Raw genomic sequence first — 18623 nt, 5'->3', positions numbered from 1 at the left:
GCACCAGTTGAATTTTAATGTTTTTTAAGTATGAATTTTCTTTTAAATCAAGATTTTTCATCTTATGTAGTTAATGTAATGTGTCAATGTCTGGGAAGACATTACAAAGATGTTCTTAAAACATTTCACCTGAGGGCTACTTTGAAAGGAAAACACTCAAAATTAATATTTAAATTTTGTTTGTTGTTCCTCTTGTTATTTATTTTAAAAACCATTCATATTAATTCTTCTCATTTGGCACAAAATATAATATTAGTCACTTTAGCTAAATGAGACAAATTTCTGATCAGGTTTGAAATTCTTCTATATGTCAGTTCTCTCCAGATTTTTCAATAAATATTACCACCTTGATTTTGCAGTCTTTGGTCAGTTGTTTAAAACAATCAAATTATTTTTTACTTCAATTTTGCACAACATTTATGCCAATTACTCAGAAATATATATTATCACAATTCAGCACTTTTTTCCTGATTAATTATAGTATCCACTATCATTTTTCTCCATGCTAAATCTTCTAGGTAAATTTCTTAGAAGTTAATGCCTATATTTTCCCCTTTTTAATATTCACACTGCCCAATATGGTAATGCATGCAAAATAAATCAGTTTAAACAAAGCGCAGTGAAAGTGAACAAGACATAGATCTTTAAAGAATCACAAGGCCCATTGATTTGGCCGAAGATTAATACTAAACCAGTAGCATATTTGATTCAAAGTTGCCTTGTTAACTTTATTTAGGTAACTTTATTTTATGATTTCACTGAGTTTCTAGGCAGTTTTCAAGCGGTACTCAGCTAGTTGTGAAAGGTGCTGGATAGCTTGAAGAGATTATTGAAGAAGATATGGCAAGTTTCACTGTATGACAAGTTATGCTTGTCCTTCTGACATTGTTACTTTGATGGGCTAACCGGTTTTTGAGAGGAAACACTAACTACTCAATAATGTTAGAAATGTGAGATTCAGGTAGCTGAATGTCTAACTCAGTGTGTCTAAGGAGAGGTGATTTGTATTGCAAGGTTTTACTTTCATAGGTGATTTTTTTCAAAGTCACTTAAAAACCTGATGCATTCATTTTAAGACAATATTCATGGATGGCATTTTTCAAACCATTTGTAAATCATCTCATCTATTTTGAAACTGGGCAATTTTGTTGGAAATTTTTTTTTCTTTTTATCATAAATTGAATCAGTATTAATGATTGCATTTTGTTATGTGTGGGTTGGGGGGATTTGTGATATATTATGTAAATTTCCAGACATAGACTCTATAAAGGAAAAATATAAGCTTTCCCAATCTACAACCATTGTGAGGACATTATAGGCTCCACTAATTAGCATCCTCACTTTACCAAGAATTCAGTAACCCTTCATATTCTTTAATTTGATTCCTTCTTTGTTTTAAACTTTTTCAAATAAATAAGATTAAAAAAATAATATTGTAAAAAATATTATGAGTAAGATTATATTTCCATTGTCCCGTAATGGAAAAAGACCAAAGCAAACCGTTCATGGCTCTGTGGCTCAAGTCCTGTGGATAAAGTGAGATAACATGGAAGTCATACATAAGAAATAAGTATTAAATCAATAATAAGATTTGCCTTTTAATTATTATTATTTTTTAAATATTTTATTTATTTATTTATTTATTTATTTATTTATTTATTTATGGCTGTGTTGGGTCTTTGTTTCTGTGTGAGGGCTTTCTCCAGTTGCGGCAAGCGGGGGCCACTCTTCATCGCGGTGCGCAGGCCTCTCACTATCGCAGCCTCTCTCGTTGTGGAGCACAGGCTCCAGACGCGCAGGCTCAGTAATTGTGGCTCACGGGCCCAGTCGCTCCGCGGCATGTGGGATCCTCCCAGACCAGGGCTCGAACCCGTGTCCCCTGCATTGGCAGGCAGATTCTCAACCACTGCGCCACCAGGGAAGCCCTTAATTGATTATTGAATGAATTTTTGAAAAAGTAAACTAGAATATAGCTTAGAAATTTTTTTCTTATTTTGCACATATGTTAGCACTGTACTGATCGATAGAAAATAGCAAATTATTTATAAATGTCTATTATCTTGATTATTTTTATTTTTTCCAAAAATTTTCCTTCTGTGAAATCATTCACTTTCAAATTTATTCTCAGATTTTCTGTATATTTATGTATATATTTATATGTGCATGTGTTTACATACATATGCACACACATATATTTGTATTTATATATGTCAATATTTGAAGAAGCAGATGTGTATATATATATATAAATGGAGATTAACATGATGTGACATCCTTATAGTGTTTCATTTATTCTGCATGTAAAATAACAAGTGTATATTATTGGTGCTGTACACGTTCTCTGGCTCTAAATGTAAATTTTAATTTTGTTTCTGAACTAGAGAATACTATATCACTATGGTTAAATGGGTAAGCAATACCAAGACGGTGGTCAGATGGTTAAATCGACCTCAGAACATCTCCATCCTCACAGTCTGTGAGACCACTACTGGTGCTTGTAGTAGAGTGAGTATAATTTACTTTCCTTTATGCTTAAAATACAATAGTTTATGCTACCTTTCAAAGGAAAATTAAACAATTCTTTGTGCAAAGACTTCAATATTTAACTTCCAAAGCTATTAGGAGTGTATACTTTAATTCATAAATCTTCCATACTTTGAAGTAAGAAATATAGATGATAAACAGAAGAGAACAAATTAAGGTTTAAAACAATGAATTCTTATATAGTATAAAGGGTAGTCCAAGCCATGTTAGTTTCATTCTCAAATGTAGGCTTTCTCTCTACTTTTTGACAGTGATTAACTTGAGAATATGTGATATTTCTTTCCTGTCATTTTTAAACAATTCCAAAAATTCATCTTTTTTTCTGTAGTTCAGATTAGTTTTTTAAAATAAGTGTCTCTGTCTTTAAATTATCTAAAAATAGTAAAAAAAAAAAAAAACATGATTCTTCAGCAACTATGTTTTGAAAATAGGTTGTATTTCAATTTCTATAATCATATTTTATAAACTCTGCAATAGATTCTATATGTGTAATTTTAAGGTTCTTAGTAAAGGGAATACTTTAATAAGTTTAAATTGTTATATTACATATGTGGTATTTGGTAAAGGGTTCTCAATTATTTAACAACAGAATTTTCAAACTTACACTTCTGGACAAGATGGAGTAAATGTTACCAGCCTTGCATCTCTATAGTAATCAACTATAACACTTTACAAAATATATTAAACAACTATATTCAGACATTGGACAATAAGGCAGTCAAAACACAAATGGTCAAATGAAGCTATGGCTTCCTACTGGTGACACATTTGAGGCCACAGTGCAAGGAGATGGCATCCAAGAAAAGCACAAGTGTATCACTAATCCAAAAAGGCAGGGAGGATCAGAGTTTGAGGCTATTGTGGTGGCTGAATTTTGCAGGACAAGTACCACAGGATAGGAGCTATATATAAAAGAACTTCAGCAATATATGTAAAGGTCTCTTAAGTCTTTATCTCAGTGCTTAGCTGTGCAAGTAAAGGGCCTGCCTCAGAGAGAGAAGCAAATAGAGAATCTGCAAGTTGCACAATACTTGGAGACTTTGGAGTAATGAACAGCAAAAATAGAGATCTCTCAATGAAAACCCTAAGCATTCAACTCAGAGCCCAGAAAGAAAATGTGTTAGGAATAGAACTATTCTAGACTCCTTCTAATAAATCTTTAAATCAAACCTTGAAAGAATTGAGTTCATCTGCCTGTAAACTAGCTGCCTGCCAGAACAAAGTTTACTCTTTAAAATAATTAAAAATTAATTCTCAAAAATGTAGCATTCACAATATCAATCACACAATTAAAACATACTATATATGTAGAGACATAGAAAATATAACTCACCCACCTCCCCCAAAATAAGAAGCAGACTTACAAAGGATATAGATACTGGAATTAACAAACAGACTGAAAAAAATTTTAAAAAACTTTTAGCTATTTTTGTTATTTAACAAATTAAAGGATTGCCATAATTAGTAAACAGATGAGAAGTTTCAGTAGCTAAATATAAACTATAAAAACAGAACAATGATGTTTCAGAAACTGAAAAATACAGTGTCTGAAATGAAAAATTGCCTGGATGAGCTTAACAACAAATTGGACACTGTTGTAGTCAAGGAAATATAAATAATTCAAACAGAAGTCTTGAGGGAAAAAAGGCTGGGGGAAAAAGAAAAGAGCAAAGCCTTAACTACCTGTAGAACAATATAAACTGGTATATATGTAAAACTTTATATACAGAAGGCAAAATTTGAGATACCAGGGCAGAAAAAAAATGTAAAATGTAAAAATGTTACAATGATTTAAATAATCAAATTTGTTGAAAAACCATTAATCCATATATCCAAGAAGTTAGCAAATCTCAAACAGAATAAAGACAAAGAAAAAAAATACGTCACCACATAGTACATAAATTAATGCAAACAAAAGATTAAGACAGGAAATTTAAAGTAGCCTGAGAGAAAAACACATTACATATTGGGAAATATAATGATGAGAATTGCGGCCTGTGTCTCACCAGAAACAATGCAAACCAGAAAGCAATGGAAGGAAGTCGTTATTAAAGGACTACATCCTATGAAAATATCTTTAAAAAATGAAGAACAAGGAAGATATTTTCAGATAAATTGGAACTGAGATAATTCATCAAAAGTAGATTTGCAGGGCTTCCCTGGTGGCGCAGTGGTTGAGAGTCTGCCTGCCAATGCAGGGGACACGGGTTCGAGCCCTGGTCTGGGAGGATCCCGCATGCCGCAGAGCAACTAGGCCCATGAGCCACAATTACTGAGCCTGCACGTCTGGAGCCTGTGCTCCGCAACAAGAGAGGCCGCGATAGTGAGAGGCCCGCGCACCACGATGAAGAGTGGCCCCCACTTGCCGCAACTAGAGAAAACCCTCGCACAGAAATGAAGAACCAACACAGCCATAAAAAAAAAAAAAAAAAAAAAAAAGATCTGCATAAGTAACAGGAAATGAAGTTATTCCAGCTAAAATAAATGACATCAGATAAAAACTCAGATCAAAATGAAGGAAATAAAGGTGCCAAATAAGGTAAATATGTGAATAAAATTAAATAATTTCTGGTACTTAAATTTTCAAAAAGGTAATTAAGGAAATTAAAGTAGTATACAATAGAGATATTAATAGAATAATTTCATAATGATACAGTGTGAATTGATTAGGAAGATATAACAATTCTAAGTACCTATGCTTCTAATAATAAAGTTTCTAAATATTTACGCAAAAGCTGACAAAACTAAAGAAGAAATAGAAATATACTGAGACTTAAATATTATTTTCAATGTATTTGATGAAATAAGTAATCAAAAATCTGTAATGATAACAAAAGATCTGGACAGTACTATCAACAGCTTAAACAAATTGATATTTAGGAAAAATTTCACTCAACAACTATATAATAAACAATCTTTTCAAGTGCAAGGGGAATACTCAAAAATCTCAAAGTGCGAAAAGTGAAATCAAGCAGAGTATATTGTTTGACCACAAGAGAATTAAATTAGAAATTAGTAACTAAAAGATATTTGGGAAATCGACAATTATTTGGAAAATTAAAAAAACATACTCCTAAATAATTCATAAGTTAAAGGACAAATCACAAAAGAAATTAAAAACAATTTTAAATTCAAACATAATGAAAACATAGCAGGTCCAAATATATGGGTGAAGCAAAATGATGTTTAAAATGAAGTTTATATCTTTAAATGCGTATATTAGAAAAGGAAAAAGGTATTGAATCAATGGTAAATCTCCAAGTTATGAAGCTAGAGAAAGAAGTACAAAATTAGCTCAAAATAATTAGAAGGATTGAAATATAAAAAGAAAAGCACAAATTAATAAAACACAAGACAATCTATAGAGAAAATTGGTGAAAGCAGAAATTATTTTAAAAGATGAATAAAATTGATATATCCTTATTTGTACTGATGAAGAAAAAACACCCCACAAACTACCAATTTCAAGAATGAAAGGGTCCCTGTCAATATACTGATGGCATTTTTTACAGAACTAGAACAAATAATTTTAAAATTTGTGTGGAAACACAAAAGACTCTGAATAGCCAAAATAATTTTGAGAAAGAACAGAGCTGGAGGGACCACACTCCCTGCCTTCAGACTGTACTACAAAACTACAATAATCAAACAAGTACAATATAGGCACAAAAACAGACATAGATCAATGGAACACAATAGATATCCTGGAAATAAACTCACACACTTATTGTCAATTAATTAATGACAAAGAAGGTAAGAATATACAATGGAGAAAAGGCAGTCTTATCAATAAGTGGTGCTGGGAAAACTAGGCAGCTACATATAAAAACATGAGATTAGAACATTTCCTCACACCATATATTGGGGTTGGCCAAAAATTTCATTTCGGTTTTTCCCTAAGATGTTATGGAAAAACCTAAATAAACTTTTTGGCCAGCCCAATACAAAAATAAATTCAAGATGGATTAAAGACCTAAATGCAAGACCTGAAAACATAAAACTCCTCGAAGGAAACATAGGCAGAACACTCTTTGACATAAATTGTAGCAATACTTTTTTTGAATATGTCTCCTAAGGCAAAAGAAATAAAACCAAAAATTAAAAATGAGACCTAATCAAACTTAAAAGGTTTTGCACAACAAAGGAAACTATTGACAAAATGAAAGAATCTACTAAATGGACAACAACACGCTTCCACTACGCCACTCTGCTAAGCACAGGATAATCTACTAAATGGGAGAAAATATTTGCAAATGATATGACCCATAAGGGATTAATATACAAAATATATAAAGAGCTCATACAACTCAATATCTAAAAAGAAAGCCCAATTAAAAAATGGGCAGAAGACCTGAATAGACATTTTCCCAAAGAAGACCTTCAGATGGCCAACAGGCACATGAAAAGGTGCTCAACATTGCTAATCATCAGGGAAATGCAAATCAAAACCACAATGAGATATCACCTCACACCTGTCATAATGTTATCAAAAAGATAACAAATAACAAATATTCAGGAGAATGTGGAGAAAAGCCAACCCTGTACACTGTAGGTAAAAATGTAAATTGTTGCAGCCACTTGGAAAACAGTATGGAGGTTCCTCAAAAAACTAAAAATAGAACTACCTTATGACTCAGCAATTCTACTTCTGGGTATACATCCAAAAAAAACCCCCAAAACACTAATTTGAAAAGATACATGCATTACAATATTCATTGTGGCATTATTTACAATAGCCAACATATGAAAGCAACCTAAGTGTCCATCAACAAATGAATGGATAAAGAAGAAGTGGTACACACACACACACACACACACACACACACACACATATATAAAATGGAATATTGATCAGCCATAAAAAAGAATGAAATTTTGCTATTTGCAATAATATGGATCGACCCAGCGCGTGTTATGCTTAGTAAAATAAGTCAGACGAAAAAGACAAATACTGTATATTATCACTTACATGTGGACTCTAAAACATAAAACAAATGAATATAACAAAACAGAAACAGACTCACAGATATGGAGAACAAACTAGTGGTTACCAGTGAAGATAGGGGATTAAGAGGTACAAACTACTATATATAAAATAAATAAGCTGTAAGGATATATTTTACAGCACAGGGAATATAGTCAATATTTTATAATAAGTTTAAATGGAGTATAATCTATAAAGATTTTGAATCACTATGTTGTACACTTGAAAATAATATAATATTGTAAATCAACTATACCTCAACCAAAATAAGAATGAGAGGGGACATCACTGTAGAGTCTATAAATATTTAAATGGTAATAAAGGAGTTGTATGCCAATAAATTCTCAAGTATATGATATGAAAAAAAATTATTTGAGAGGTAAAAATAACCAAAAGTAGTGTATGAAGAGTAAAAACACTGGAATAGTTGTATACCAATTAGAGAAATTTAATTAATGATTACGAATCTTCCCACAACAAAAACTCCAGGACCCAGTGGCTTCAGTGATGGATTCCTTTAATGACTTAAGGAATAAAAGAGGTCACATGAGTCATCAAGGTGGCAAAAAATAAGGGGTTAATATCCAAAATATATAAAGAACCCATTTACCCAAAGTAAATACTAACAAAACTAAAAAGAGAAATAGACATCAATACAATAATAGTCGGAGAATTCAATACCCCACTCTCAGCAATGGGTATATCATCCAGAGAGAGAATCAAGGAAATAGTTGATTTTAACAACACTATAGAGCAAATGGAGCTAATAGACATGTATAGAATACTCCCATACAACAGCAGCAGAATACACATTCTTCTCAAGCTCGCATGGAACTCTTAATAGGATAGATTATATGTTAGGCCACAAAGCAAGTCTCAGCAAATTGAAGATTGAAATCATACCAAGTTTTTTTTTCTGATCGCAATGGTATGAAACTAGAAATCAATAACAGGAGGAAAATTGGAGAATTCAGAAGTACATGGAAACTAAACAAACACTCTTGAACAACCAGTGAATCAAATAAAAAATAAAACGGGAAATAGAAAAGTATCTTGAGACAAACAATAATGGAAACACAATATTCCAAAAGATATGGGAATTATTTGAAGAAGGTCTAAGAGGAAAGTATATAGCTATTAATATATACATCAAGAAAATAGAAAGATGTCAGAAAACAACCTAATTCAATGTCTCAAGGAACTAGAAATAGAAGAACAAATTAAGCCCAAAATTAGCAGAAGGAAGGAAATAATAAAGATTAGAGGAGAAACAAATGAAATAGAGAGTTGGAAAACAATAGAAGCAATTCATAAAGCTAAGAGCTGGTTCTTTGAAAATATAAACAAAATTGGCAAACCTTAAGTAGATTGACCAAGAAAAAAAGAGACAGGACTAAAAGTTTTTAAACATTATAACTGAAAGAGAGAACATAACAACTGACATAGATATTGCAGAAATACAAAGGTTCTTAGAAGACAACTATGAACAATTATATGCCAACTAATTGGACAACCGAGAAGAAATGGATAAATTCCTAAGAACATTGAACCTACCAAGAATGAATCATGAAGAAATAGAAAATCTGAACAGACCAATTACTACTAAAGAGATTGAATCAGTAATCAAAATCCTCCCAACAAAGAAAAGCCCAGGACCAGATGGCTTCACTGGTGAAAATTACCAAGTATTTAAAGAATTAACACCAATCCTTTCCAAACACTTCCCAAATGTCAAAGAGGAGGGGACACTCTCAAACTCATTTTATGTGGCAAGCATTACTCTGATATTGCAGCCAGACAAAGATGCTACAAGAAAAGAAAATTAAGACCCATATCACTGGTGAATATAAATGTAAAAATTCTCAACAAAATACAAGCAAACTGAATTCAGAAGCATATTAGAAGGATCATATACAATGATCAAGTGGGATTCATCCCTCAGATGTAAAGGTGATTCAACATATGCAAGTCAATAAATGTGATACACCACATTAATAGAATGAAAGATAAAAATCATCTCAATAGATGCAGAAAAAAGCATTTGACAAAATTCAACATCCATTTATGAAAAAAAGTCTCAACAAAGTGGCTATAAAGGGAACATATTGCAACACAATAAAGTCGATATATGACAAACTCATAGCTAACTTCATACTCAATGGTGAAAAGCTAAAAGCTTTTCCTCTAAGATCAGGAACAAGACAAGGATGCCTGCTCTCACCACTCTTATTCAACATAGTACTGAAAGATTTTCAGATAAGAGAAAGAAATAAAATCCATCAGAATTAGAAAGGAAGAAGTAAAATTGCCTCTATTTGCAGACAATATGATTTTATACATAGAAAATACTGAAGACTCCACCAAAAACCATTAGATCTAATCAATGAATTCAGTAAAGTTGCAGGATGCAAAATCAACATACATTATTCAGTACTGTTTATATATAATAACAAATTATCTGAAAAAGAATAAAAGAAAATGATCCCATTTACAATAGAATCCAAAACAATAAAATATTTAGGAATGAATTTATCTTAGGAGGTGAAAGATATCTATACTGAAAACTATAGGACACTGACAAAAAAAATTGAGAAAGACAGAAAAAAAAGAAAAGATGTCTTGTGTTCATGGATTGGAAAAATTAGTGTTGTTAACATGTTCGTCTGTAGATTTAATGCAATACAAATCAGATTGCAGTGGCATTTTTTTACAGAAATAAATAAAATATTCTAAAATTTGTATGGAGCAACAAAATACCCTGAATAGCAAAAGCAATCATGTGAAAGAAAATCAAAACTGGAGGCATCATACTCCCAGATTTCAAACTATGCTAAAAAACTATGTTAATTAAAACAGTATAATACTGGAATAAAAATAGACACATAGACCCATGGATCATAATAGAGAGCCCAGGAATAAACTGCCACATATATATCCAACTGCTATTTGATAAGGGAGCCAAGAACATGCAATGGGAAAAGGACAGTCTCTTCAAGAAATGGTACTGGGAAAACTGTATAACCACATACAGAAAAATGAAATTGGACCCCTATTTATACCATTCACAGAAATTAAATCTAAATGGATTAAAGACAAATAAAAGACATGAATCCATAAAAAATCCTTGAAGAAAACAAAGGGGAAAACTTTCTTGACTTTGGTCTTGGATTGGATTTTTGGATATAACATCTAAAGCACAAGCAACAAAATAAAACATAAACTATGTCAAATTAAAAAGCCTCTGCACAGCAAAAAAACAGTCAACAAAATGAAAAACCAACCTACAGAATGGGAGAAAATATCTGCAAATCGTATGTCTGATAAGGGGTTAATATCCAAAATATATAAAGAACCCATATACCTCAATAGCAAAAAAGTAATAATCCAATTAAAAAATGGGCAAATGACCTAAAGTAGACATTTTTCAAAGAAGATATTCAAATAACCAATGGTATATGAAAAGTGCCCAACATCTCTAATCATTAGGGAAATGCAAATCAAAACCATAATGAGTTATCACCTCATACATGTTGGAATGGCTGTTATCAAAAAGACAGAAAATAACAAGTGTTGGTGAGGAGGTGGAGAAAAATGAATCCTTGTGTTTTGTGGTGGGAATGTATATGGTATATCCACTATGGGAAACAGTAAGGCAGATACTCAAAAAATTAAAAACAGAACTACTATATGATTCAACAATTCAACTTCTGGGTATATATCTGAAGGAAATAAAATCACTATCTTGAAGAGATATTTGCAACCCCAATGTCATTGCAACATTATTTATAATAACCAAGACATGGGAAAAAACCTAAGTATTCATCAGTGGATGAATGGATAAACGAAATATGTCATATATATGCAATGTAATACTATTCAGCCATTAAAAAGGAAATTTTGCCATTTGTGACAACATAGATGGAACCTGAGGGCATGTATGCTAAGTGAAATAAGTCAGACAGCAAAAGACAAGTACTGTATGATCTCACTTATACATGAAATATAAAAAAGCAAACTTATAGAAACAAAGATTAGATTTGTGCTTTTTAGAGTCAGGAGTCGGGGTGGGAGAATTGGGTAAAGGTGTTTAAAAGGTACAACTTCAGTTAAAAGGTAATAAGTTCTGGGGAAGTAATGTACAACATGATGACTATAGTTAAATACTGTATTATATATTTAAAAATTGCTGAAAGAGTAAATCTTGAAAGTTCTCATGACACGGAGAAAACTTTTTAGCTATATGAGATGATGGCTATTAACTAAACTTATTGTGGTGATCATTTCATAATATATACATGTATCACATAATTATGTTGTACACCTTATACTATGTTGTATGTCAATTATATCTCAATAAAACTGGGGAATAATGGAATAGTTTCTACCATTCCTACATTCTCTAGAAAGTGGAAAATGAAGAGAACTTCTCAACTTATTTTTATAAGGGTAACATTATCATGCTACCAAAACTAGACAAGGACGTTGCAAGAGAGACCATTTTAGATGGATATTTGTTATGAACATTGCATTCAAAAAATTTTTTATCATATTAATATATCATTCTGGACAACACTGAGAATAGTGCATCTTGACTAAATGGGGTTTTACCCTGGAATTTAAGATTAGTTTATATTGAAAATCAATGTAATTCACTGTTTCAACAGAAAAAAAATAGAAAAATAAATAAGCAATTATCTTAATAGATGAAGAAAAAGCAACTGACAAAACTCAACATTCATTCATGATGACTTTCAACGTAAATGAATAGAAAGTAACATCCCCAATATGATGAAGGATACCCACAAAGTAACCAATAAATATTATACTCAATAGTGAAACATTATCCTTGTTCACCTAAAGATCAACAATAAGGTAGGGATACACATTCTACTCTGTTAAGCAAACTTATTAGAGACTCTAATCAGAGTAACTTTCAAAGAATAACTATCATGATGATTGGTAAGGAAGAAGTAAAATTATCTTTATTTGTAGATGATATTATTGTATAAATAAAATGTAAGTAATCTACCAAAAATACTAGAATAGATGACAATTCATAAGTCAAGGCACCAACTTCAATTGTTTTTTCCCTTTCCTGATTTTTATCATTTTACTGTAAAAAATATGTAAATATATAGGATACTACAATTTTCTTAAGAAATGCTCACTGAATTATTGAGGGGTAAATGGATACAATACTTCAGAATTGCTGTCAAATTGCTTAGAAAAAAAGTAAATTTCTAATTTTTAATTGATTTTGAAAAAAGAGACTTCTACCAGCCTCTCAAATAGTTTAGAAGCAGCGGAGAGAGATATATAATAATAAAGCAAATGAAGCACAATATAAATACATGAGGAATATGTCTAAAGGATATGCAGATGTTTCTTGAACTGATCTTTTAACTTCTCTGTAAGTTTGCACCTGTTTCAAAATAAAGATTTAAGAAGCAACAAAATATATTTCTAAGATTGGTAATATTATGATGGAAAATAAAAATACTATTAAAATCTTTAAAACATTAGGCACATAGGAATAAATTTAACAAAGAGTGGCAAAATCCTAATACTGAAAACTAAAACATTGCTGAAAGTCATTAAAGAAGACCTAAAGAAGAAGCTAAGCCACATTCCTGAATTGAAAGGCTTCATGTTGTAGATGTCAATTCTACTCAAATTGTACTATAGTTTCAATACAATATGAATTAAAATCTCAGCAGACTTTCTTTTTTTGGTAGAAACAGACAAGATAGTTTTAAAATGCATATGGAACTACAAAAGACCTGACCAGCTAAATCAATACAGTAAAAAAAAAAAAAGATAATAATTGGAGGAGTTGCACTACATGATTTCAGGAATAACCAGAAAGCCACAGAAACTTAGAGATTGTAGTGGAGGCAAAAGAACACACAAATAGATCAATTGAACTGAATAGTGTTTCCAGAAATAGATCTATATTTATATGATCAATTGATTTTCAACATAGGTGCCAAAGCAGTTCAGTAGGGGGAAATGGCACTGGAACAATCAATAACCGGATGGAAAATACAATGATGGTTGACATTTCTTATACTATATTCTAAAATTAATCTGAGACACACTACGGCCTTAAATCTAAAAGCTAGTACTCTCAATCTTCTAGATGAAAAGATGGAATATAACTTCACTATATTGAATAGACAAAGTAGTCATTTATCATAAAAGAAAAAAATAAATTAGACATCATCAAAATTAGAAACTTCTCATCAAAGACCCTATTAGGAAATCGAACAGCTAACCACAGACTGGGAGAAAATATTTTTCAAAATGTGCATCTGACGAAGAAATATATACATTTCAATATTAAAAGACAACCCAATGAAAAAGTCAAAATGTGTGAACAGAAACTTGTAAGGAAGTAACAAATTCATGAAAAAGTACTCAAAATTGTTAGACATTAGGAAAATAAAGATTAAATCATAATGAGGTAACACTACATACCATTAAAATGAATAAAATTAAAACAACAACAAAAAGGGTGACAGTTTTAACTGCTGATAAGGATGTGGAGAATTGCAAATCTCATTCTTTGTGGGTAGAGGTGTGACTTTACTTTAAAAGAATGATTTTGTAGTCTCAAAGTTAAACACACATATATAAATATATATGTGTGTCCATATATATCTCAGGAGCTCCATTCCTAGATATTTGCATGAGAAATAAAAACCTGTTTCCACCAAAGGATTTGTTTTAAAAAAGTCTTTTTTAGAGAAGCTTTATTCACAATAGCTAAAAACTGGAAACTATCCAACTGTCCATTAACAAGAAATGAATAAACAAAATGAGGCATATGAATACAGTGACATTCCATTCTGCAATTTAAAAAGAAACAGAATACTGATACACTGAACAATATGAATGAATCTCAAAAACGTGGTGTGAAAGAAGCCCCACACAAAAGAGTACATAATACATGGTTCCCATTATCTGAATTTCTAAAACAGGCAAAACTAATCTATGGAAAAAGGTATGGAAGTGTAGTTGCCTTTTTGGAAACTGTGAAGGGGCACGAGGAAATGTGTTTGGAAATGTAAAGGTCATATATCTTGATGGGATGTAAATACATTTATCAAAACTCATCACATAAACTTACGATCTGTACATTTCATTCACTATATGCAAATTACACTTCAATATTTTTAAACATAATTTTTAAATGGTCTGTAAAAGATAGCAATAAAGAGGAAAAAATTTATCTGTGATTGGAATGATGAGCATAGATATGAAAACAAAGTTGATGCATCAGCCATTTACTTATTGGGTTTCGCTGACACTCTTTACGTTTAGCTTGCATATATTAGAAAATTTATTTCAATTATCCTTTTTCATCTGGCTGGCTTATAGATTGACCAGGATTTCATCATTTATTTGTTAAAGTGTTCTGGATGCTTTCTTACTGAGACAATTACAAAGTCATTTAAAAATTGTTCATGCATATACGTATTCCAGTTAGAGAAAGCCTGTCATCTCTATATAGGGAAAATCTATATCGGTAAAGTGCTTCAAAAGAAAAGATATAGGAACCCTATCATATTCTTGAATTGATACCTTATTGATATTCTATTATATTTCTATTCCATTTATGGAGTTTACAATTTTTACTTTCTACAATAATAGAAATAATAAGACAGATAATTGCATGTGAAGTTTTGGACCCTCGTGGATTCTAACAGAACTCAGTGACACTAATGAGCAGTGGCACTGACATATTTTTGTGTGTGTCTGTGTTTTACAGATATCAAGGGTGATTATTGCTGAAGTGCGACTAGAAAATCAAAGAATGATTTAGTTAGATGTTTTTCTGTTGTCTGTATATAGAGAAAATCTATTGGAAGAAAAAAGCCCTGAAAATGGAAAATGGTTAATTATAATGTAATAATAATATGGCTTTAAAAGAGGAAATTGGTAAAAAAAAAAAACCCTATAAATAAATAATAACCATTATTTACAATTTGAAATGCATACTTTTGCATAGAGGTAAAATCTCTAACATACTATGATTTAGTTTTCTTCATTTTAATACTTTTATTATAGAGTCATTTTTTCCAGAGAACCACAAGATATTTCATAAATTACTACATGTAAACAGCATTACTAAAATTTATTTTATCTACACATATTCAACTTGAGATGAAATTTGTCTAATTTTGCTTTTTGAAATATGATTTTGGTTCTGATCCTATGCAAGATTATTTTAAAGATACATAAAATTTTGCCATTTCAAATGTATAATTGTTTTCCCTAAGGGGAAAAAATGACTATGGTAAGAGTGGATCGAATGTTGACAAAATGTCCACTTTTAAATTTTATTCCTGGCTGTTTGCCCAGTTTTTTGGAAGGACTTAATATTTGTTTCCTGATGATGCCTAGATGTGAAAAGAGACAGTGTCTAGTGGTTCAAAACAGCTTGAATGAAGTAATCAAATGGAGCTGGAAAATGATCTTCTGTCTCTTGTTAAGTACAACTGAGAATTCTGAAGGAGTTCACCAAAGAAAAGACTATAATTAAAATATCATTTCATCCCAATTCTCTATTTATTCATTCAGTTTAAATCAATAATGACAATGTGATCTCTCATGGTATTTCACCAGCTGCAGGAAAGAAAAAAGTGCCTATAGGATAACAGTGTAAAAAAGGTTAAATTGATGCGTGCTCATTTTGGTCTTTAGATGCTTCATGGAGTTAATTGTTTTGTTTCAGAAATATGAGATGACATCAGATACATGGCTGTCTAAACAGGTATGGTGTAGGTGGTCTCTTTATGTCACGTTTTGTCCATCATGCCCATCCTGTTCACTCATTTGTTATGTATAACTTTTTCTCAAAAGTTATTTCAGTAGTATGAATTTAAGCCTCTGTTATGTTTGAATAAATGAGTCTTTTTCATTAAAATATTTATAACTTGGGCTCTATGACATCATTTGTGGAAAGATTACTTCTGTTTTTTATAGGACATAAATTGTAGAATAACTACCAGGATCCATTTTCAGGACCATTCATATAAGTAAATGTTTGTATAGAAGAAAGAGAAAAAGATGTGACCCATTAAAACTACAAACCATCAGCATTGCTCAAATCACCCAGAAAATTGACTAAACCTCCACATAAATTGGTTATGTGGAGATTATTCAGGTGAACATTTCTTTCCTTAGATATATCCTAGCTCATAATGCTAGCTTGTGATATAAATGAAGCTGGAATCCAGATGATCACAGAAGAATAAACAAACATCTCCACAACATGCTTTCATACTGGACATTTCAGAAGGAAACACAAATAGATTATTCAAATATAGCTGAACCCATTTTACTACTAATTTCATCACTACTTTTTGCAAAGGGAAGTCTTTTGTTTGGCTTGTTTGGTTTTGATTTGTTTTGTTCTTTACAGTGCTCTTTTATTTTATATTCTCTCCCTGGGTGTCATATACATCTGTGGTTTCAGTTACCACCACCAAGTGTATAGCCCCAGGCAACTCACTTCTGAGTTCTGAAATATCCAAATTCATGCTTGGCATCTTCTCCTGAATCTATAAAAGTAACTGCACACTCCACAGGTGCAAACTGAACTCCTCTCTCTTCCAGTCAATCTGTCTTCTTATCATAGGAGTCAAGGACATATTTATCCATCCAGCTATCAAAATCATAAACCTAGTGGGGATTTTTAAACACTGTCTTATCCTTATCTGCATATGTTATTCATCACCAAGTTATTTTGATTTTACTCTCAAAGACCTCAAGTCAATTTACTTTTCTCCAATTCACAAACACCATACAGGATCAAACTACAGGCACTGCATTTCCTCCTTAACTGGTGAACTCTCAACCCCTTAGGGTTGAGAGTTCCCCTTAGGAACCTGACAATCTGTTCTCCACACTGCAGACTGGCTGAGTGATCTTTTCAAAATATGTATTTGATTGTCACTACCCACAACACTCATATTCTCTCACGACTAAAACAATTTTTATCTCCCCTTTGTTCTACAGATAAAGACCAACATCCTTAAAGGGTCTACAAAGGATTAAGTTGAAAGCCTTTCCAGCTCTGTGTCATACCATCTTTTCTCCCATTTTCTCCATTAGCCCTCATATTCCCAGGACCTTTATGTGAACTCTTCCTTCTGAACAGATTTCTCTCAACTACTTTCTTATGTGAAGGCTGCTCATTTGTCAAACCTCAGCCTAAATCACCTGCTTAAGAAGTCACCTCCTCCAACCACCCTAAACAAATCACATTCCCCAATAAAAGTTAAAGTCAAGTGTAATCTTTATGTAACACTCATACAGTTAGTTCTGTGAGTTTTTTACTACATTCACAAGAGCAGGAAGGTTATTCATTTTTTGTTACCCACTGTAATACAAATGCTTAATATGGAGTCTGGTTATAAGAAGAGATCCATATATACTTGTTGAACAAATAAAGAAAAAGAATAAGAAGGATTGTGAATAGGCTAAACCTTTGCTTGTTCGAAGTATAGGCATGTCTATCTATCTATCTATCTATATCTATCTTATCTATCTTTCATCCATCTATCATCTATCCATAGGTAACAATATGAACTATTTAATCTTAGTCAATGTACAAAATGAAATTGGGAAAAAAAACCTTGTTTTTTTAGCCAATAATGGGCTCTTACAAAATTAAATTAGATACTTAAAATAAAAATCATTGAAAACAATAACATAATGTGGATTTATTCTAAATTGCCTGCGTTATTAAACCTATTTTGCTACCATTTTAATTGCTAGTGACATTCATAATAGTCTAACATACAACAACACAACGCATGCTCTTTTGGGATTATGTTATCTACGTTTTAAGTCCCAAATTTATGACTATTTAACAGAAACTTTTTAAAATAAAGAAACCAGTTATCAATTATTCAATAAGAAAATGCAGGGAGTAGTTTGTCATGGTTAACTTTTTCTCCAAAAGCTCTAAGGGAATTTCAGGAAATACTTAGAATTCAATGAAATTTAAAGGATGAGAATGTATAATGAGATGAAGCAAGTTTCCAAGAAAATTAGAAATTTAATGTAATACTCATATGCTTGTTTC

At 31.5% G+C, this 18623-nt stretch overlaps 1 protein-coding gene across 2 annotated transcripts in view; it reads left to right on the top strand.

Moving 5' to 3' along the window:
• Window positions 1-18623, top strand: part of DPP10 (dipeptidyl peptidase like 10) — a 690622-nt gene that overhangs the window by 591517 nt on the left and 80482 nt on the right. For both annotated transcript variants that reach the window (XM_057551306.1, XM_057551305.1), the window contains 2 exons: window positions 2382-2505; window positions 16266-16304. In XM_057551306.1, the coding sequence (XP_057407289.1) occupies window positions 2382-2505; window positions 16266-16304 (163 nt within the window). The remainder of the gene's footprint in view (window positions 1-2381; window positions 2506-16265; window positions 16305-18623) is intronic.

The sequence above is a fragment of the Balaenoptera acutorostrata genome, chromosome 8 (assembly GCF_949987535.1).
Source record: "Balaenoptera acutorostrata chromosome 8, mBalAcu1.1, whole genome shotgun sequence".
Lineage (NCBI taxonomy): Eukaryota > Metazoa > Chordata > Mammalia > Artiodactyla > Balaenopteridae > Balaenoptera > Balaenoptera acutorostrata.
The sequence above is the reverse complement of the archived record's forward strand: the minus strand, read 5'-3'. Positions and strand labels throughout refer to the sequence as shown.